Source organism: Neodiprion fabricii, chromosome 2 (genome assembly GCF_021155785.1).
Source record: "Neodiprion fabricii isolate iyNeoFabr1 chromosome 2, iyNeoFabr1.1, whole genome shotgun sequence".
Taxonomy (NCBI): domain Eukaryota; kingdom Metazoa; phylum Arthropoda; class Insecta; order Hymenoptera; family Diprionidae; genus Neodiprion; species Neodiprion fabricii.
Genome location: NC_060240.1, coordinates 31,594,034 through 31,616,592, shown reverse-complemented (window position 1 = coordinate 31,616,592; position 22,559 = coordinate 31,594,034). Strand labels below are relative to the sequence as shown.

Here is a 22,559-nt window from a genome sequence, read left to right as displayed (position 1 = left end):
CGTGATACAGTTCGTCTATCCCGTCTATCTATAGGTTGAACATTGTTGAAGCATTGTACTTCGCGATGTGAAGCTAGCGCCAAGCTGTCCAAGCCGGACGAGCTAAGTGTATGTCTACTACATAACTCTAGTTACCAGGAGTTTCGAAGCAGTCGGTCACATGGTTCCACAGTTACACGTTGACCAAACTCTGCCTTACCGACCGTTGAAATTTGAACTGCGTTACGTTCCAATATATAGACATTGGTCTCGTGAGAAGAGTGTTTACAAAATATGAGAGTTTTGCAGAATCATATTATTATACGAAAACCATTGAACAGAACCGGAAACTAGCTACTCAGAGGTCTTTGGACAGAGTGAGAGGTAATTACCACGTAACGAGGATTTTTTTTTTGCAAATAAATAAGGATGTTATTCGATCGAAGTCGAGGGGGCGTGACTTTTTAACGATTGTGATACGTACGATCCGTGCCTCCCGCTTCCGGCTGTCAGATCAGAATTGTGCAGTGTGCACTGTGATTTATGATTCACTGTATAATTACGATATTATTTGAAACCGATAACATGAATCATGGCCTTTCCTTGAGTCCGATAATGTTTGCAAAATGATAATATATTCGCCATATTCCTCATTTGTCTTGTTACATGGAGAATCATGATGACATCTATGCAAGATCCACACATCAGGGAACACCAGCAGCTTCTACAGTACCTTCGATCTACTGTCGAAGGACTGTTAGTTAGTCAAGTCTCTAATGTCTGGAATGTGTACGGAGGTTTGAATCGACTCCATAAATGCATGGAAAGAATATTCAGGCATGGGAGTCGAGTCTTCGATTCAATGGTGAGAGTCACATGCTTCTCATACACAAATTGCAACGTACATTACGCTGCGTAAAATGGTTGAAGTATAGAGTTAAACTTTCAATAAAAAAAAGTAATTTACTTCTATTACTCTATCCTTGCAAGGGTGAACCGGATTGTTGGGTTTTCATACAAGGGTTAAATTGGCTACAACCCTCTTTGGCTACATCCCCATCTGTCCATGAGTCTGACGATTATCTTTCAAATATACCGGTAAAGATAGGATCACGAAAAGATCTGTTGTGGCTGTATAAGAGGTACTTTCAGTTGTTTATTAAAAATAATTCCTGCATTCATTTTATTTATGTAACAATAAGTATAAATTGGCCAGTCCCTCCATGTCTGTAGTGACTAGGAATATATCAGACAGTGCTGAAAACACTGGAAATTCTATCTTTATAGTAACTAAAAATATTTGCGATCGTGTAAGTATTGCAAATACTAAATGTATGACAAAAATAACTTCATTTGCATTTGTGAATTGGTCAGAAATTTAATGACTAATTGTTTTCTCAAATCCGATTTTCTCTAAGAATCTCAATCTCGTAATAACGGAGTACTAAATTTCAATATTCGAGTATATACAATGAATAGTTGTACAACACATGGTGGCCACTAGTCAGGGTAAACTGGGAAGTCAGTGAATTTTTAAATCAGTCTGAGCATTTTGTGGCCGTATGAAAAGACAAGGAATAAATTTCCTTCACAAAAAAGCAAAATTCTAAGAATTGTTTGTATTGCTCGGTTTTGTAACCATTAAATAGATCACAAGGGTATTTTGAATACCGATTGATTCGGAGCTGTATTTATTAGATACTTGAATAATTGGCACTATTGGTTCTAATTTCGATCAAGGGAAAAAATATATTTTGGTCAGGGAATTTGATATACTATTTTTAGTGGCTACCATGTTATAACAAGCTTTTGTTTTGGAATTAAACATTATTGAAAATTTGAACTGAAAATTCTCAGAGAATGGCCGTCTGAGAACGTATTCTTCAGTACAGAGAAGACTCTCATATTTGGATATTTGAGGGGTTGCATGGGTTTCAAAGGTAGAAAAAAAGGATATTTGCTCGTATTCAAAAAAAATATAAGTGAAAGACTATTTGATTTAAGCTTAAGGCATATGAAAGAACAATATTTAAACAATATTTCATAAAATTTACATTCAAAAATTTAGCTGTTCAGAACTGAATTTTGGAGACCCAGTGATCTTGCGGTGGTCACGATAACCCATGCTAGCTTTATTTGAAATCTAAACACCAAATATTTTCTGTTAATAGGTGAGTATAGCTAGTGAATGAACAAAGGATTTTTTTCTAATTGAAATTTGAATTTTTGGCTAAGCTTTTTGCAAAAAAGTACGCTTTTCAGTAGACTTTACATAACATATTGCTTTGTAAAATAAGTTATGACTGAAGAAAAAAAAATTCTTCATGCGTTCACTAGTCAGTCCTATCTAGAAGAAGTGTGCAAAATTTCTATAAGATCGGTGCATTTGTTTTTGAGAGATCACGGCCACTGACTTCAAAAATTTTGTTTTGAAGAAAGAACGATATACCTGCGATGCTCCTGGCCGGTCTAGCCTAATGAGAGGAATTTCCGAAGGCTCTCTCCCCTAGCCGTTTACTTCAATTGACTTGAAACTTTGGGAAAATATTTTTGACATGTACTATTAGGTGAAAAAAATGTTAAAAATGGATTTTTTGAAATTTCCAAACCCATGTAACCCCTGAAACAATATTGGCACATGCAATCTTGGTATATACATATTTCATGGTATATTTATCTTATTATTATGCAATGGTACAATGATTACTATCTAATCTAGCACCAGGTATGTGATATAATGTTCACAGCGTAGACGTGTGAACTTTACTGATTAATTTGATATTGATATCTGCTCAATAGAATCATCATTTGATAGAATTCAGAAGCTTCTAATGTCTTTTTCTAGTTTGGAAAGTCATTCCCTCTCTCAGAAGCTTTCTTGGCTTTTATCGGACAAGGAGCACTTGTTGTCCTGCCTTGAACCTTGGGCTTTCTTGTGCCAGGAAAGTCTTGCAGAAGCTACTCTTATCTGTCTAAGAGCTGTCGAAAAGAATCAGCCCTCTCTTTTAACGGAAATTGATCCATGCTTGGTAAGTCTATCTACCTGAGCCTTACTGTTACTGCCAGACTATAAAATATTTGATACCTTCTAGACCATTCCTTATTTCTTGTAGTATGCTAGGTATATTATTAACTTCGTCTCATGCTTGTTAATATTTATATGATGAAATTTTGCTATATATAATTACAGTTTCTTCCAAATTGGGATTTGGGTAAAAATAGTCCGAATAGGCATCGCAGATCATCATCTTATCCCACAAATCTATCTTATAAAAAGTGGGGTATTGTAAATATAGAGAATACAAATAGCTATGAAAAGTATCATACAGGTGTAGCTGGGAGTATGGCGCAATCAAATTTGAATGATAGAAAGATTTCAGAGAATCCAAGCAGTATTATGAAGGAGAGGAAATGTAAAATAAATTCTGAGCCAGTGATAACAAAAACTGATATTGACTTCTCTCTGAAAGTGTGGAGTAGTCTTCCTACATTAAACGAAAATCATGAAAACCTTCACAATTTAACTATACCTCAGCCCACGAGTCCAGCCAAGTTTTTTATTGGTACAAACAGAACATCATACAGTTGTAGCACTGACTCGTATAAATTATCAAATGTAATCAAAGTTGATTATACCGAAGTCCAGTCTAAGGGTACAACATCAAACGTAGATGGAAAAGTTTTTAAAAAGAATAGCCCGATAAGAAAGTCTCGCAAGAAAGTAAAAATCTTGCATGATAAGCAGTTAGATATGAAGTCAAGTGATGGGAGTTCAGATACTTTGAATTATGACGACAATATTGTGAAAAGTGTAACTGAAGCATTACCTAAGTCGCCTAAGAAACCTGTAGAGTTCAAGTTGAAGCATCTTACCAGCAATACGATTAAGATTGGAGCAACCCAAAAGACTGATAGACGAAAAACAACTCTGCTACCAGATTCAGCTCCGGAATTCACGGGGTCGTGGAGTTCAGAAGTAGAAGGTCAGAAGGATTATAGAACACCAAAAAAAAGCTTCATGGAAGACGGCGGTAGTAGTGTGCAGCCAATGGCTACAGGATATTTTCCCAGGCCCCTCGAGGGTCAGAGTCTCACAAGCTTTTTGTCATCAGCGCAATTTACTAGGGCTAATGCAGAGTTGGATAGAGAAAACGCACATTTCAGTATTTCTGAAGCTATGATAGCAGCCATTGAACAGGTTTGAAATTACTCTACACTATTGCCTAAGATTTGATTATTCTTTAAAAGTCAGTTTAATTTGTAATTGTTCCTGATTGAATTGATTATTAAATTGTTAGGTGAAATGTAACAATCAGTTGAATTTGGTTGATGAAATAATTGATGAAAGTGATGAGGAGATCAATAATTTAAAACAACGAATTAGGCTACGACGGCGACAAAGACAACAGGAAAAGCAAAGAGGTGCATGGAGTCGTGATCTTCTCAGTGATGGGAAGACAGATAGTAAGTAACAGGTAACACTTTTGTAAATAAACGAGATTTTTCTGTGTTACTACAACTTTTTTATTTGGATGGAATATATTTCAGCTACAACAACTGATCAAAGTGTCAGTCCATTATCGACTTCACCAGGAACACCATCTGAAAGTATTTCAACAGATGATGTTGACGATTTGGAAGTTGGTGACATAAGAAATATTTCTCAACTAAGAAACTCCGGTAAGTTTACTTTGTGATCAATCTCAATGATGTATGGGTAGTGACTGCACATTTATTTTTTTCTGACATAAATATGTCCAATTCTCAGGTGTATCTATGTCCATGGGACCGTTATATTCGGAGGCTGAATTATGTAGAACTCTGACGAGGCATGGAACAGAATCAACACTCACTGAAAGCATTGTGTCTGCTGAAGGTGTTGCTTTGTGTCTCATAAGACGGTTCAGTGAAAAACAATTGCCGAGGGCTAGTGAATTGGAGTGGCTTGTTTCTGAACAGGATGCCCCACAGCAGGTAAAATATGAGACATTTAATATTTGTTTTATATGTATAATATTTCTTAAACTAAAATTTCTTCTCAAGTAGAAGATTTTATAGTTTGATAATATTTTTTCAGCTTCTTCCATTGCCAACTAGCTGGCCTGTTAGCCCTGATGAAGCTGAAAATGAGGACATGACTCAGGCGACCCTGTTGCGTGGAACGATGGAATGGGCACCTCCGCGGCCTCAAATCATTTTTACACCTCAACCAGCACCTGTGTAAGTTTGATATAAATTTTAACGGTACTTAAGGGCGAATGAATATTCAATTTAAATCCGTTACATCACTTCATGTACAGACGGAGAATACTTATGGCCAAACAGAACTATCGGTGTGCAGGATGTGGCATGAAAGTTGCTGTAGAATATGCGAATCGATTTCGATATTGTGAATATTTGGGAAGATATTTTTGCACTGGATGTCATACCAATCAGCTCACTATACTACCTGGAAAAATTCTTTCCAAATGGGATTTTAATAGGTAATTTAATGATCAATCTTTAGAAGCTTAAAATTTTAGACTCTTAAGAAGTGATAATAATTAATAAATATTCAATTAGTAAATACACAGTTAGTTTACATAAGCGTTTGGATAGCGAGACTATGGAAACTACATTTGATTGCAGGTATTCCGTATCAAATTTCTCGTATCGATTGTTGGATCAAATGACAGCAGATCCTTTGTTTCAAGTAAACGACTTAAATCCACTGCTGTATAGACGCATTAAACAATTAGAAAAAACTAGAATATTACGGACACAGCTGTTCTATCTAAAAGATTTCCTATTCACCTGCCGATTTGCTGTAGAGTAAGTGTTGGCAGTATTAGCATTCGATTTATAAAGGTCTTTTAGTCTTCCAGTAAAAGAATATAGCTTATTGAGCGGTTTTTCACCTGTTCTGTACAGATTGCAGGAAGCTTTACATAATGAACCAATATACATACTAAATGATCCACATGTATATGCTATTCAAGATTTTGTCCAAGTCAAAGTTGGTCTGCTGCCTGAACGATTGAAGGACTTAGTAGAAGCTTGTTCCAGTCACGTTGTGCAATGTGAAGTAAGCATCTTGCATCAGATTTTCACAATTCATCGGTTCAACCAATAATTGTTCGATTTCTTTACGTTTTAAGAAAATCGTTACTACATTCGCTAATAGAGGTTACAGGTGAATTTTTAATTCTTTGGCTTACAATTATTCTGTGATTTTATTTTCAGCTTTGTCTAGCTCGGGGATTTGTGTGCGAACTATGCTGCTCGAAAGAAATTATATTTCCTTGGCAGGTGCTAAAAGTTATGAGATGTGATGATTGCGGAGCGTGTTTTCACGCCCATTGCAAACAGAAATCCAGTAGAAAGGAATGTCCGAGATGTAAACGATTAGAAGCAAGACGAACGCCGATGGAAGAGACATCTTGATCGATTATAAACATAGTTGTCACCCACAAGGTAGGTGTCACATGTCTCACATCACACCTTGTAATTCAGTTTCTGTATGTGTAAAGTTTACTATCGACCAGTGCTATTCACCTATTCTTTGGGTGTATATACGTACATAGGAAGCAAGTATTAGTAATTCAGTTTTTAATAGTATCGCGTTGCATTGTAAAAATATGAATCGTTAATAATTTATCTAATAAATTCGAAGGTGTATATATAGTTACGCGACCTGATAAACTGAAAAACTCTTACTTTTTCTACATGGATGTAAATTTAATCCATAGTAAGTTTTATAGAAAAATTGTCTAAGTTAGTCTGTTGGAATATGACATAGATAACGTATAACTCAATCGAAACGCGGCTATGAAGCAGTTGAAGTCATTTTTCTTGTTGGGCAATCTTTTTCTTTGCTGAAAATAAATATTGCTAGTTGCTTATGAGATAACAAGTGCAGTTCTAAATCCCAAATATTCGATAAGTTTCAGACCTAGGTAGACAGTAGACACATAATACCGAATAAGTAGGGTCCAAGCTTGAGTCATGACTAAAAAATTGTGATATGATATATTATATTATTTATGGTGTAGTTCTATGGTATTCTGCAGACAATAACAACAGTTCTGTTTTGTCGTTCAAACTTCCCCGTATTGTTACTGAATGTCAGCTGAGGTATACTTCTCAGAACTTTCTGCAGTATGTAAATTTAGAATCTATTCAAAACAAATGATTATTTCAGCATTATTTCGGGCGCCGGAAAGTTCCTTGCTAATGTATTGTTCTGATTATAAGTCAAGGTTTTTGGAGTAAAACATGATCAAAAAACTTTTATTTGACTCGTGTATACATCGAATTGCCGTTACATGTCTGTTTATAATATAATTTCTGAAATGGCGTCTTAGAATCATAAAATAAATTATCATCAGGTTTCGCTAAATATGAAAGAATACTGGATATACCCACATCTAGACTTCAAATTCTCCAGCATTTATTGCTCTTGTTTCAAAATGAGCAGTAAAGCTTCGTTATCTAGTTGATACAGTAAAAATGAGGAGGAATTCAATATCTATTCCAAGTTGTTCGTTACACGATTTTTAATCTTCTCCAAAAAGCCTGAATAAAATTCTAAAGGTTGTGTACACAAAGTTCTCAAAGAAATAAGATGAGCGGCAAAATGTCTCATTTCGTGATTCGGAGATATATGAATATTGTTACATCCAGTTGAATAACAGTGTACCTGCATTTTAAAAATTTATACCAATTATTGTTAATATATGTATGGTGTACTATCTGCCCAGATCAATAATTTTTAATAAAGAAATTTCGTTAATTATCAAATGATTTGCCGATGAAGGCAAATATTCTGTTAACTACCAACGGTTTTCCGTTTTTAGTTTTAAATTGGATACTAAATGTAAAGCTTAGAGCACAGTAAAATTGTATCAACTATACGGATCAAGCAAAAAAAGGTCCTGTCTTCAGAATCGTGGTGAATTAAATTATACAGAGTAATTGGAATAACGAATTTTCGATTTTGATGTTAAGGAATCAGCCGAACGTACAAGTACAAGGGAAAATTCACTGCCAGAATTAATCACATCTCATGATTTTATTAATTTATATTAACGTATTCGTTTATAATAATTCACATACACACAACAATTTATAAAAATAGATCATAGTACATTCATCGATGATAAAAAAGAAACATACATTACATTATTATTACCATTGTTATTATATACACTAAGAGAAATCTCAGATTTATGGGGCTCTGACACGCAAATACTGTTTTACGGTTTTTACTATTCGAAATCCGTAACAAAGAATTTCAGAAGCTTTTGGAGTTATATACAGCTTATTCCATTTGGAAAAGGGTCACGTATATATTGTACAAATTGATACGTGACGTTTGTACAAATATCTTTAGAGGCTTGTGTAAATCATTGAGACATTACTGATGTGGTTTCACATGCGTACTTTTGATTTTAAAATTTTTTGCCGATATAATTTCAAATTTTACTCATATATAAAAAAAACTCTAGGTACGAATTACAACTAACTAGCATTAGTTAAAATACATGTAGTTATTGTTAGTTCAGTCAGGAATTATTTTACGTAATATTGGGATTCTTATCACAGATTGCAAAGACATTCGAAGAACCGACTGAGAGCTGGCAAACATTTATGGTTTGACAAAGAAACAAATAGTAATGGATTGGTTATATTTTGTTTATTCAACTCTTTTTTGTGGTCGAATTTCATTACGCCCCGAGCAATCCAATAAGCACAAGGCACAAGAGGATTAGAGCTAATTTCCGTAAAAATCTTCAAAATTTACCTTCTACCCTGGTGGTATCATTTTTACCATCGCATCAGTCTGTCAGTCTCACCATCATACCAGTGGAACGAAATTCCATAACAATGCGCCACACATGAAAATTTTCTGCATTTTCAACCTTGTTCCGATAATTCTAACTTTATTATTTAGATGCGCTGCGAACGATAACGCTACCTTTATTATTCTTAATAATAATAATTATCATTTATCTAATATATTAAAATATAAATGTAGAAAAAAATATAAAATTAATCGGAATATATATGATAGCGTAATAAGACCGATATTAAAGTGAAAAAAATTATTCTAACCGTCAGAAATGAGTCATTAGTTCTGAGTAAAAGCGTGTGGCGCTAAAATAAATTTTTGAAACAAGAGGGACAAAAAAAAAAAAAAAAAGAAAACTAAAATAATTCATAAATTCTGAGACTGTAAAGTATCATTGAAAAATTAGTCATGTACAAATAGTTTGGGAATAAAAGGGTAATACTTAGTGTACATTGGTACAAACTCGGCTTCTACTTTGATAAAAATGTGCATATAAATTGTAAAAACTAGTTTCAAGTTTCTGCGTCAAATATTTCTAGAGTTAAAATGTAAAATATACGAAAAAAAAATTGGAAGAAAAAAGGTCGTAGCTAGGTAGTAATACTTAAAGTTTTTCAGTTTCAATTCTTTTCTCTTGCTTTAAACGGGGTACAGTTAGATTTTTAATGTTCAGGTTTGAAAAACTTTTGGAATCCTAACCAAAATTGTAAGGTTGGTATTTCAGTTAGGTTTATTTTATTTAAAAAAAACCAGTCAAGCCCCGTATCTAACTACTAATAATACGGTACTTACAAGTCTAACTATATATCTAATACTTCTTTCAGTGGCACTTTTGCGACTTCGAAAAATATCCTGAAAGAAAAAAAGCGGCATTGTTAGCACATTGTTCGATTAGTTATTGTAGAGATTAAAAGTTTATCAGGCAATGAGCTGGTAACGTTAGGCAGATGATATTAATTCGATTTACTTATGACTGTATTTGTTGCGAACTGTTGCTAATGCTTCTTTAGGTTTTCGGTGTAATCCCTGATTTAGCGCCAGCACGATTTCTTTAATCTCCTCAAGTTTGAGTCCCGTATAGTATTCTAAGGTTGCATTCCAGCCACCTAGATCCTTCATTTGCAAAGCAATGAATAGAGCAGCGGCTGCCATTTTACTATCGCTGTACATTATTGTTGCGTAATCCATTAACGAATACTCCAAGATGTAACGAGCCAGGGTTAGAGTTGGCATAGAAACTTTGGCACACTGTTCATTAAACCAATGGTGAATTAACAATTCATCATTTTTGAATTACTCGTAAGTTGAAAATCAGGTTCTAATAGTCCTTCAAATCAGTTTTTCATTCTTACATGTTATAATAGTGCGTAAGTACAAACCCTGGCGTATCTTCTGAGGAACCTGTAAGAAAGTGGAATGCCTAGGTCGAAGTCGATAATTTTCAAAACGTTAATTTCCATCCTAGTTAGTTCCCGACGTGTGTATGCACCATCACAGATGTACAAAAAGTCGTCGACCATAGGCGGAATTCTTTCCTGTTGATAGTGAAATTTGAGTAACTAGAACTAATAATTGGTTTCCGAACTGTGTTTTCAGTAGGAAATATCATAAGACTCACGTCAAATTTGCTTGCGATGAATAAACTTGCTGCACCTAAAAGTTGGAGCGTTTCTTTTCCAACCGTCACTTTAGTGAGGTACAAGTCTACTAATTTAACAGCTAGATACAAAGTCTCGTGGTTTAATTCAAAGGATTCTTGGACCTCAACCATCCAATCGACAAGTAAAGATCTCATCCATCGAGATAAACAAACTTGTCTTTCCATATAATCGCCAATCAGGAACAATGGCTAATAGAAATAGAACAGATAACCTGTTTATGCTAAGCTAAAATACATAAATAATGAATTGAACATTCCGCAAACTGTTTCATCTAAATTTAATTTACACTTGAGGTTAGTCAAAAGTATAACAATTAAACATTTACCTCCCGGCTTTTGAGGTAATTAAACGTGTCCATTGCATAATAAGAAACTTGGTAAGGATCAGTCCAATTTTCAGCATCAAAATCCCACTGTACACCAGTGGGTAATTTGTTAGTAGGCGGAGCATCTAGGCGAGTTGCAATCGAAAGAGTAGGTATTTTTGGATCAGGTGAAGCCTGCACCTTCTCTTCCGGCTCTTTTGCAGTACCATCTTTGGCATCAACCTTTTATGGAGAGAAGATAATGCTAGAGATTACATATCAGGGTGGTCTTTAATTAGAATATGAATGAATTTTTCTGCAGCTATTCTTCAAATCAATGTAAAACAATTTTCAGCTCATTTTGAAATTGTAGCTTTCTATCTTAACCATCAACCTTCCTTCTACAGAGCTAAATCTTTCCAGTAAAATTTGTTGGCGAATAAATTCTGCAATACTTAAGTGAGGACCATTATTGTGTACTCGAATTGTTCGAAATCGCTTCTTCTCACACATGTAACAAATTTCTTGATTTTAAAATTACTTTCTATCTAACAGATTTTTTTATTTACCCTAGAATTACTCTGTGTTGATTTTTTCAAACTCTCGTCAGCGTCTTCTAAAGCACTCACATACAGCGAACTATCTTCAGACTTTTCCAGATCTAAACTGCGCCTTGCATTTGCTATTTTAGCTGGGACTTCTACTTTATCATCTTCCTTTTTTTTGGCAGGTACACGTGCAGGTGGTTTCGGCTTGATTGGCACAACATTGTCTGGCTTAGCTAAAATCTTTCCTAGGGACTGTAGGGAAGTCGTGGATGGCTTGTTTTGGGTCGCTGCTTTCTTTGTGATCTTTTTAACATCATGGACTTGTGCGCCTAAGGACTTGCCGATGGCCTGTAAATGTCGACAAATGCGTTTTATTCATCAGTTTATTGATGATTTAGTTTTAATTAAGTTTGGTTGTCTAGTTTGGTACTGATACTCTATTCGACTGTTTGGAATTATTGCTTTTCTGACTTACATTGGTGATATTTCCTAATGCTGATCTTTTTGTTGTCTTTTCTTTCAAGGGAGAGGCATCTGCTTTGCGTTTGATCCTTGGGTCTTTTGCAACTGTCAGGTGCTTAGTATTAGCTATTGAATTGTGACTTCTAGTTGTGATTCCTTTACGTATTACTATGCCAGTGGCATTCTGTTTGTTTTGGCCATTTAACACTTTGGTTGGAGCCATTTTCAGTAATACGTAAGGGGACAGTCAAGAGTTCCCCAAAAAGTTCTGCAAACGAATTATTTAAATCAAACACCAAATGGTAAACCTATTTTGTGCCGTACATGAAGGGAAATTTCTCATTATATTACACTATGTACAATACATAGCATTTAAGTTTCTCTGTTTTAGTAACCATTACGTAAGTTTTTGTTACGAGGTTTTTTTTCATACTAGTTTGTCAAGTTTGTGATCTTTTTTTCTATCAGTTGAAAGAAGTATTTCGGATGTATTGACTTGTCACGTGATTACGCGACGCTATAACCTCAAAAGTAAATGAATTTTAACGTTAACAAGTAAATGCGAAGAACTGATTCTTATGCGCTAGAATTGAACTGTTTGCATGCAGATTTGACAGTATTCTTAAACTTGACGATTAGCTTTAGTGAAAGTAAACAGTAGCGTTTTTATTTTATAAAATAATGCGATATTTTCTTTGGAATAAGTCAAAATTAAGCGTAAGACAACTCCTCTAGTTACATTGTAATAGACTTTGTCACATTTTTTGTAAGAATTTTAGGTACGGATGATATAAGGTGAAGTGATTATCTAACGACATTTTGGACTAGAGATCACGGTACATTCGAGTCAGAAATCGAAGGAATTTCAAAATTTTTCGAGGGTAACGAACGAACGTCCCGTTGGTCGTTGGCATCGCCCAAAATGCCAGAGAATTTATTTACCGCGAATATTTCGATATAATTGTGTAATTATCAAGGCAATCTTCATAAGGACTCGATGGGATGAAGCACGGGTGATAAAATAAGTGAAAAACATGAAATGCTAATAAGGATATGATCTACAATTTGGCCAAACGATCCACCATTTTTATCGTGACCTTAAAAGCGAAAGATATAATTTGGGGAATTATTTCTCCACATTTCTTCACATATATTCGTTACAAGGATCAAGAGAAGCCGCGAGACTTTTACCTTAATATTTATTATTCAATTCCTTGTGCCTGGGTCGTGTAATTTTTTTCATTTAACAAAAATCCGTCAACAACTGGTACGTTACTTTACTACTTTCCGCTCGTCTTGACTCAAGAGCAACTGAAGTTGACGCTGGTTCAAAATATCACAGTTAGAGATTTCGCGACATACGATTGGTTCAATGATTTTTCCACGGTCACGGCCCCTAGCGACAACCCATGCAACTAACGATCACTTGACAAAATGGCTGCCGAGCACGATCGTTTTACTTCTCAGTACGTCTTGGTACGTCTGTTGACCGATTAAAACGAAGACCCGACATCTTTCTAATTCATTTTGAGGTGGAGAAAACCGTCAACGTACATATGAATTACGTAACTATTCATTTTCAGAACTATTTGCATTACCGGCGGCGAATGATCAAGCGTTGCTTGTCGCGCAACAAGTAGCCGCGGTGACCTTGCGTCTCGGGTGCCAACGATACGATCGTATTTTGTTTGTAAGCAAGGTCCACCACGGCCGCGGCTATTCGACGTTGAAAGACGTCATTATTTTCATCAATACGTTCCGAAAGAATGCAGGCTGAACGATTCACAGTTAAATATATCACCGTCCAAAATTGCTTCGTTTATTTACCAGCTACTTGGCAACGACAGCTTGCGACAAAGGTATGATCCAATTTATAGTTGTTCAAACCTGACTGATTGTTATTACGCGGCCATTTTGTTTTGATATCTTATCAATATGCGCATTTACTGTTTTCTGTAACTGTAAATTCCATTCATTATGTAACTGGACGTATATCTTCTTACCCTCTTCGAGTATCTAACTGCAGTCATTCACGATACATTAACTCAATTATCCATAGATGGCGACATAAGTCAATAATGTCAGCCCTGAACCAAAATCGCGCCCATTCAAATGAATCTACATGAGTATTGTTGACTGAATTACAGCCTAATGCCATCAGGATCACGCATCATGATCGCGACTTTTATTTCTCTTGGCACTCTCAGCCGAGTCCAGATCAATTCTTAAGGCTCAGTGCAACCTTTGCAAGAGCCTTGGGCATTCAAGAAGGAGATAATGTTCTTGCATCGTCTGAAGCTCATCCATCTGCTGTATCTAACGTCACTGTCATGCCAAAAAGCTCCGAAGACTGGGAAATTGTGGTGAGTTTTTCATTATTTTATATAGAATTTTAAACCTTAATGATGAATGTATAAACTTATTTTTTATTTATTTGGTTATCTGTTACATAGATTTGGTTTTACAGGAATTGCAGAGCAACAAAATACAAGAGTCATTACTAAACCAGATCAACATTGTCGCGGTGGACCAGCAAATTGTTGTTTGGATATCAAAGTTCCTGTCTGTTGAATTACATGTTGGTGAGTATATTTAATAATACACAAATGTTTACCCACAAGCCGATAGTGAGTTTAAAATGGTCAATCTGTCGCCAACAGGGATCTTGATCATAATTCCTAAGATCCAAAGTTTCCCTTTATTGAAATACCAATTCATTTCAAAAACTCTTACACAAGGACTAAGAAAAAAGTAATTTTTCACTTTTAAGGCTCACTTTTTCTCTTCAGAGTCTCTGGAACCTAGGTACAGGTATGGAAAGCTTCAACCGTTCACAGAGATAACAGTATCATTTCCGAAAAAGGAAGTAAAAGAGGATAAAAAAGAAAATTCATCTGATAGTCTTTGGGATACGTTTAAAAATGTGGTGCCGAATTTGTTTTCTGACACAGATAAGAAAAAAGAGGCAAATATTGAAGAATCTGTTGAGAATATAGTGGGGAAATATTCAAAGAAGAATATCATTCAGACTTTCCGGGTCCTACCTGTAAAAAGGATAGAAGACACAGAGGCCATGAGCACTGTAGATTCCTTATTGAGACAGCCGTACAATATTTTTATTAATCAACGTTTTTTACCAAAGAATTTCCATTCTGGAGAGATTTATTGCCGAGTTAAGAAAGTGAGGCAGAATACGCAATTCGTTAAAGTAACTAACACGAATTATTTGCGAACTAACAGTACTGCAGGACTTAATTTAATAACAGAAGTAGTCGCCAAAATATTTGTACTGGAAGAGGTTTTGAAAAAGTGTTCATACTGTATTGACAGAGAATATTTTGCCAATCATTTGCTTTATAAAAGCGTCTACGTGTCGGAAAATCTCAGGCATAATCTCAAGTTAAAAGTGGGTGCTAAAGTCACATTAGAATTGATTGAATACTCAGTGCAGCCTGTTACGGCTATAGAATTATTTCCACAAAACAATCCAGTTTCTTTGAAAGATTTTGAAAATTTCCTCGAAGAACAATCGATATATGATAAAGTGCTTATTAATTCATTATCCGTGCTGAGTTTGAGGAATGATAAGTCTTGCATTGTTCAATTCTGCCCACTCCCAACTTCCTACGCTTTGATAGATTTGTATGATTTGAAAACTACTCCTGTACATGTAAAGGATGTCGTATTTAGTGTGGAAAACGAGATGGAAAGCTTACAGGATTCAGAGAGTGTATGCTTGCAAACTATCTCAATGCGGTAAGTTGCCATTGATTTGTTATAATTGGTGAATTATTGTAACAAAATAATCAACTTTTTCATTCAACAATCATAATGGTAATGATTGTTTCAGAGGCTTGAGATCTCTTTTAACAGAATGTAAATCTATTTTGGGACTGAGTCTGGGCTTAGACCGAGCTTTAGATTTCGGATATGACAGAGAAAATATTCTAATATGCGGAAAAGTTGGTAGTGGAAAGACAACTGTAGGCCAGATTTTGAAAAAGGCTTTTAGAGAAGTTCCAAATTTTGTTTATGTGCACGTGATTGATTGCAAATCATTAAAAGGTAGGATAATCGTAACTTCGAATAAACATGTATTCCAGTTTTTAACTCTAAATTTTGATCAATCATATGTAATTGTTTATATATTAAAAAAATTATTTCTACAGGTAAAAAAGTGGAAACATTACACAAAATCTTCCTGCCAGCTATTCTGGAGTGCGTTTACTACCAACCAGCCATTTTATTTATCGATGATTTGGACAGTATAGCAGGAAAAATTCTGGCTGATGAAGAAAATACTCCGGATGCAATCAACACTGTCAGGTAACTGACTCACATTGATGGATACTATACTACGCAGATATGTATGAACTTTGACTAATTTCTCCTGAAAATAAGTATTATTGTGAATTGCCTGATCATTTTCAAAATCAATTCAGCCGTTTTTCTCGCAATATTAATTCTGTTTTGTAATAAAATCTTCGTTTCTCATAGAACTGCTGACATGCTGTTGAACCTTATAACTGAGTATCAAGCAGTAAATTACGTTGCTGTTGTAGCTACCTGTATAAGTATTGACAAAATAAATAGGAAGTTGGCTGCTCCACGGGGTATTCACCTCTTCAGAACTATCCTATCAGTGCCTGAATTTGAAAAGGTATATTAATTTCTATACCTATTGGTAAATTGACGGGTAATTAAATAACTAACTGAATTCTTCAAAATTTTTTTTTATCCAGGAGGATCGAATGGACATTCTCCAGCTAGCTATGAAGTCAAAGTTGCAAATATCAAACGACGTCGATTGGAATCATTATGGCAATAAAACTGAGGGATGGACAGCACAAGACTTGACCAAATTCGTAGAAAAGGCTGTCTTTAGTGCTTGGAGGCGACACGGTAATTTTTTAGTAATAGATACATTATTATTGATGATTGTTAATTAAAAGAGCCTCCCTCAAATAAGGGCATCTTTTTCCATTTTGGCGTCCGCACGAATTTGTCCGCAACAAGGGTCAAATGATACTTTATGATTTCTTAATACTCACAAATAAGTTTTAGCCTGAGCATACGATTGCTTCCGAAGATATGCGGGAGCAGCGTCATCAAGTTTTTATATGTTCAGTAAATTAGCCCCCCCCCTCAAAAAAAAAAAAAAAAAAAAAAAACCAGCTTGGAAGAGTGACCATGATATTCCCAAATTAAACCCCTCAAATAGGGTGCGGCTTTACTGATTTATTTTAGGAGTATACAGATATTTTTACTGTGTTACCGAATATATCAAAATTTAAAAACTGCTCCCCCGTATCTCCGGAATCATTCGACCATTGTTTCGTAAAAAGACGTGCGGGTCCCAAAATGGGAAATTTTTTAAGAGAAGCTCTTTCGATGCAAAAAAGGATAGTAGCAAGAATTGCGTTTTCTGTTATAGTCAATAGTGGCTTGACAACTCCTTTGATAGCCTGCGACGAAGATCTGTCCCGAAGCTTGGACAAATCTGTACCAATGTCTTTGCAAGGCATTGATCTATATTCTGGGCCTGGTTACGCATGGTCAGACATAGGTGGATTAGCAGAGGTGAAGCAATCGTTAATAGAGCTTCTTCACTGGCCCTTGAAGTACCCAGAACTTTTCAAAAATGCGCCAATAAGACAGCAAGGTGGGGTATTGCTCTACGGAGCACCAGGAACTGGTAAAACCATGCTGGCAGGTGCAATTGCCAAAGAATGTGGATTGAATTTCATTAGCGTCAAGGTAACAGATAAGAATTAAAGACGAAGGAAATGACAAGATACTAGTTTTGTGGAAAGTAACTAGAATGTTTATATTCCACTCAGGGTCCAGAGCTGCTCTCGAAATATATTGGAGCTAGCGAAGAGGCTGTGCGAAATGTATTTGAAAAGTTGGTAATTTTCTTGTGATCAAGAAATGATCTTGCCACATTTTATCCACCTTTATTCTTTTCTACAGAGCAAACAGCGCCAAACCTTGTGTATTATTCTTTGACGAATTCGACAGCCTTGCGCCAAGGTATGAAGCAGTATTAAGAAGTTCTGTGTTCATCCGGGAAAACGAGTGAATAATATTATTCTCTTGATCATTGGCAATAATCAAATTATTATTTTTTTCCTTACGCAGACGGGGCCATGACAGCACGGGGGTCACTGATCGTGTCGTGAATCAGTTTTTGGCTCAATTAGACGGTGTTGAAGGTAGGCAAGGAGTTGCCGTGGTCGCCGCCACCTCACGACCCGATTTACTAGATCCAGCGCTTCTGCGTCCAGGGCGTTTAGACAAATCTTTGCTTTGCCCGTTACCAGATAAGGTACTAATTCGTATTCAAATATTAATTGACGAAAAAGCGAATCAATGGGCATGCTTATTGATGAAATAAATACGTATGCACATCGCTACCTACAAAATTTATGTAACTCGCTTCTTTAACATGTTTCAGACAGAGAGAAAAGAAATACTAACAGCTCTGTGCGAATCGCAAAAACTTGATTTGAATTCCTTGGACTTGGATACCCTGGCAGCTGAAACAATGGGCTTTACAGGAGCTGATTTGAATTCTATATTTTCTCAAGCAAGAATTACCGTTTTAGAGGAGGATTTGGCTGCTGTAAAATCGGTAAGTTATTATAACTATAATTCAACATATATCGGTTGATGCTTTTGTGGCGATCATGTGGACTTTTGTGTTATCGCTCTTCACTCTTTCCTATTTTTAACCCCTACGAAATATCAACAGATGTGTATGTATTTTCTTAGCCATTTAAACGGTGACTTGCATGTTCAACCATAAAAGGTACAGAGCGGTTCATGTGACTCCAAGATTTTATTGGAATGCCATTTCTGTTGAGATTTAAAGTTTTTAGGTAAAAAAAAAAAAATGTGATAATTTCAATAGACTGTTTTGTGATAGTTTTCTTTGATATTTGCCATGATAATTTTACCAGACTAAAAGAAATGCAAAAATGAAATTTTCAGGACAGACAAGAATTGGAATTTGTTCAATTTTGGAAACCTCTCTGTATTGTTGATGGTTAATGATACTCATTCGGTTTCTCTGTCTTTTGCTAAATTGAGCATCTAATAATTAAATAAAACTGCCAAGTTATATTTGAGTGAGCAGCTTTTCGAGCGCTACCATTTTGTCGAAAAATTAACGTTATTGAAGATATAATTTGTGGAGAGAAATACCATTTTGCACACGGGTGTATCTCTTTCGATTGCCGGCCATTTGGCTTCAATTACCTTTGCAAACGAATCGTTACGATAATTTTAAGTTACCGCCATAATACGCGGTACTGAAAATGATTATACTTATAGCGTATCGATGTTTCTGTATAGCAAAACTCCAACTATTAAGTTGAACAAAGTATTTGAGTGGACTTGAATCGTTTATTGGAACGAAATCCGGGTGCCATTTTTTCCGTTAAAAATGTGCTCATGCACTTTTCACGTTCTAGATCAAAATAGTGTCGAATACAAGACTAGTGTAACAAGACATCATCGAAGCGAATTAAACCTTAGCCGGGACTAATGCGAATAAGATGGTGACATTAGCGAAGCATGTCTAATTAACATAGTTTCTAATCATTGCCTTCCAACGATCTGCTATGTGCTGTGAACTATCTGATTTCGCGTTTACGCTCTGAGCGCCCCTTCCGTCTTGCGATATTCTCCCGGTGTGGTGCAAATTGGAGTCGTAATCGTGGAATATCTCATAACACATAGAGAAACGCGGGACTGTCGTGCACGTATACCTATATCTATACATATAACTAAGCAATTTCACTGTGATCTGCTTGTTCTGGGATAATTTATTTATCAAAGTGAATATAATACTTCATTCACCGAATAAATTCATTCGCAAAAGAAAAATCATGAATTTATTCTGCGTACGTTTATGAAAAGAAAATTTGAATCTGATTGCATGTGATCGTTTTTCGCTTTAAATCTCATTTATTCCCTGCAATGTTTGCTATGTTTATTGTTTATATCACTTTCTTTCTATAAAAATGAAAATCTATTTTCAATGTGATTTTCATCGTCTGAATGCTTTTACCGTTTCTTTTCCGGCTCATGCGTATTCAAATCTCATTTATACGCTTGTGCTTTCGTGGTGTGTAATTGTTTAAAAGTTTATGCGCATGCGGATAACAGACTTGGAGCGCATGACTACACATCCCCGATACTTCCTCCTCTTGCTGCTAGGAGTCGCATACCCTCCACCGCTGCATGCGCTTTTGCCCCCTTTCTCGCAGTTAAAATTTGACCGAATGCATTCAAGTACTCGCTCTTGCCAAAGCAAAGCATACTTACCTGGCGCAGAGGATACCGTGATCAAAAAGGCGGTTCCTCCAAGACGAGGCTCTTCCATTGCACTACGGTCGAGCTGAACCTTGCGAATATCCCTAATGTGGATATCTCGGGCGTATTATTTTTGGTAGTTGGGACTGCGTACGCGCTGTCCCAGATATATGAAACAACACAGAAATATACATCAGTCGGAGGTGTAATTGGTAGGATCGACTCATGGTATCTACGGCATCCTCGCGTATACGCGAGTATATCGAGTATACGTTGGCCAATCACAGGTGGGGGTAGGAGGATAAACGTAGCTCACATTTGAAGAACCATACAACTTGGGAAAGCGCATTGCCGGACTCGTTCATGCGTCGAGTGGAGTGACGAGAATAGTATTTGAGCCGCATACTAATCGGGGCAACGTTTATAAACATTACGGATTCCTTGTTCTTTGCCACACTTTAGGGGCCTCCTGCACTATCTGTTTTTTGTCTGGCTACTCGGCTTCAAGTGCTGCAATTCTACAGGTTAGGCCGTGCGCTTTCCAAGAGTATATGGAGAAGTATTTCAATCTCATATATGTTTTGTAATGACGTTTTGATTTTGGGAATTTCTCAGCACGGAAGGGAGATTTCCGGTTCATTGGGTACTGTCGGTGTGACTCAGAGACATTTGAACGATGCATTGGCATCAACGAGACCGTCATTGAATGGGAGCGAGAGGGCTAAGTATAACAGAATGTAAGTTGCGTCTAATTTTGAAGACGTGCAGTAGTTTTACAAGGAAGGTTGCGATATGCGCTTCTTTCTTTCTTCCGAGTCTTTCGTTGTTTTATTTCAATATCTTCTTTATTCTCTCACTTTTCAGCTATGCAAAATTCTCCAGGGCCGAAGACTTTTCCGAGGATATTTTGAAGAACAGTCAAAGAGCTACGCTAGCTTGATGAAAATGAACTGTACACATTCAAATTCATTGGATAATTACTTATTATAATGACTCAATAAATATTTTGTGCATAACGATGTATCGAAATTGATAATTGATTTCTTGTGAAACTTTGCGTCTACTCAACGCTTCTGCAGCGACATGAGTTTTATTTTTCGTCGATTCTGTAAATCATGATCTGCGATCGCATCTGAATTTTGTGATAATTCCAACTTTACATGTATATTAGGAACTACGGGATATACAGAAGTGGTGGATAAGGTATTTTTGAATCGCGGCTGCGTATCTTAATTGGCTAGGTCATAATGAAGCTTTAATTACAACTAAGCATAATCCAAGGGCTGTGTAGAGCCGGTGTTTCGCCCCCTCCTTCCCTCCCCCTGCCCGCTACCCCATTCCGGTTAAGTTGTCGGTACGCCAACAGTCTGAAACACACTCACTCATTCCAGCCCGTTCGCTTTCCTGCTTCTCCGCCTTCTCGCCTGCGACTCAGCGCGGAGTAAAGTTTTCGTATTAATAATAATCAGTATAATAATTAGTATTTTCACGGACGACTTAACAGGAAGGATGCTAGCGCGCGCAACTTCAGAGCGCTCAACTTCACCTGGATCTTGATTTCAAGTTCTATACTTTGGTAACGCGCACATATTTCACGACGCTAATGTCCTGACAGATAAACTAAAATATTCTCTGCCTTATGCGGAATTCGGTACGATTTAATTTAACTTTCAAACAAGATTTTTGTCTCAGAACTTTCGGATATGTGCATCATCGTTTAAGGATTTGATGTATCTCAGTCGGCACTTGTAATATGTTTAGTCAAGCGCAAAAAAAAAAAAAAACTCTTTTTAACCGATAATAAAGTATATTACGAAAAATTACATTTACGTTTGTTATACAGTATAATGTATATCAATGATGTAACGAATGTAAATTTTTGAGTATTCGCGAATGCGAATGCGGATGCGAATTTTGTCATTGATATTCGCTAATGCGAATGTGAATATAGATTCTAAGTTTGGTGCAATTTCTCTATGGCTAAAAGTTGACAATTCATTAACTGATACTACATTGGTACACTATGCAAGTCGCACCCACACATTTAGCGTCGTTTGTATCTTGTTCCGGAAATCGCCGAGCTGATCCGAACTAAGCCGATTCTTTGTTTGATTATTTAATGACAAATTGATAACATAAACAAATTAATTTTGAAGTTAGAGTGCGATTCAAACGTGAAGAGAAACTTTCATAATAAAAGTTTATCTTGTAACTAATGTGTTTTGTCTTATCTCATTGTTTTCATAATTTTTCTAAGCAAAATATTAATTATTTGTGACAATTACATTCGAAAAATATTCGCCCGATTTTTGCGAATGTGGATGTAAATGCGAATATACTTTACATCACCAGTACATGTACAATGGTTAGTGATGCAGAGACGCGGCAATGTCAATTTGTGTTTCTTTAACTTTTTGTCGTTTTTATCGTACACAACATACGAGTTGACGACGAAG

At 36.1% G+C, this 22,559-nt stretch overlaps 3 protein-coding genes and 1 non-coding gene across 8 annotated transcripts; 3 read left to right on the top strand and 1 right to left on the bottom strand.

Moving 5' to 3' along the window:
• The first annotated feature begins 159 nt into the window (after positions 1-159).
• On the top strand, positions 160-11,606 carry LOC124176364 (run domain Beclin-1-interacting and cysteine-rich domain-containing protein). 3 transcript variants are annotated; one of them, XM_046557571.1, is made up of 13 exons: positions 160-363; positions 652-844; positions 970-1,121; positions 2,825-3,008; positions 3,170-4,177; positions 4,278-4,443; positions 4,528-4,659; positions 4,748-4,953; positions 5,057-5,199; positions 5,280-5,462; positions 5,608-5,790; positions 5,890-6,043; positions 6,202-7,753. In XM_046557571.1, the coding sequence occupies exons 2-13, from the start codon at positions 656-658 to the stop codon at positions 6,400-6,402; spliced, it is 2,901 nt and encodes a 966-aa protein (XP_046413527.1). In that variant the 5' UTR covers positions 160-363; positions 652-655; the 3' UTR covers positions 6,403-7,753. The 3 variants fall into 3 exon arrangements, with proteins under 3 accessions (XP_046413527.1, XP_046413528.1, XP_046413526.1); XM_046557572.1 differs by lacking the exon at positions 160-363 and adding an exon at positions 11,505-11,606 and having other exon boundaries at positions 434-844; positions 6,202-6,432; XM_046557570.1 differs by lacking the exon at positions 160-363 and having other exon boundaries at positions 435-844.
• Positions 8,639-13,490, bottom strand: LOC124176365 (G2/mitotic-specific cyclin-B3). 2 transcript variants are annotated; one of them, XM_046557574.1, is made up of 8 exons: positions 13,383-13,490; positions 11,798-12,052; positions 11,344-11,670; positions 10,796-11,017; positions 10,428-10,658; positions 10,189-10,344; positions 9,777-10,057; positions 8,639-9,661 (listed from the first exon to the last, which is right to left on the bottom strand). In XM_046557574.1, exons 2-8 carry the CDS (start codon positions 12,005-12,007, stop codon positions 9,610-9,612), a joined length of 1,479 nt encoding a protein of 492 aa, XP_046413530.1. In that variant the 5' UTR covers positions 12,008-12,052; positions 13,383-13,490; the 3' UTR covers positions 8,639-9,609. The 2 variants fall into 2 exon arrangements, with proteins under 2 accessions (XP_046413530.1, XP_046413529.1); XM_046557573.1 differs by lacking the exon at positions 13,383-13,490 and adding an exon at positions 12,976-13,154.
• A 12-nt stretch (positions 13,491-13,502) lies between these two features.
• LOC124176363 (peroxisome biogenesis factor 1) lies at positions 13,503-21,120 on the top strand. Of its 2 annotated transcripts, XM_046557567.1 has the most exons (15): positions 13,503-13,643; positions 13,932-14,147; positions 14,252-14,366; positions 14,574-15,540; positions 15,635-15,849; positions 15,954-16,110; positions 16,282-16,444; positions 16,527-16,686; positions 17,219-17,541; positions 17,625-17,689; positions 17,758-17,817; positions 17,926-18,112; positions 18,242-18,418; positions 20,719-20,840; positions 20,968-21,120. In XM_046557567.1, the coding sequence occupies exons 1-15, from the start codon at positions 13,551-13,553 to the stop codon at positions 21,041-21,043; spliced, it is 3,096 nt and encodes a 1,031-aa protein (XP_046413523.1). In that variant the 5' UTR covers positions 13,503-13,550; the 3' UTR covers positions 21,044-21,120. The 2 variants fall into 2 exon arrangements, with proteins under 2 accessions (XP_046413523.1, XP_046413524.1); XM_046557568.1 differs by lacking the exon at positions 13,503-13,643 and having other exon boundaries at positions 14,126-14,147; positions 14,555-15,540.
• On the top strand, positions 20,108-20,269 carry LOC124177060. Its single transcript, XR_006869511.1, has one exon. It is a non-coding gene; the product is annotated as a U1 spliceosomal RNA (small nuclear RNA).
• Positions 21,121-22,559: the final 1,439 nt, after the last annotated feature.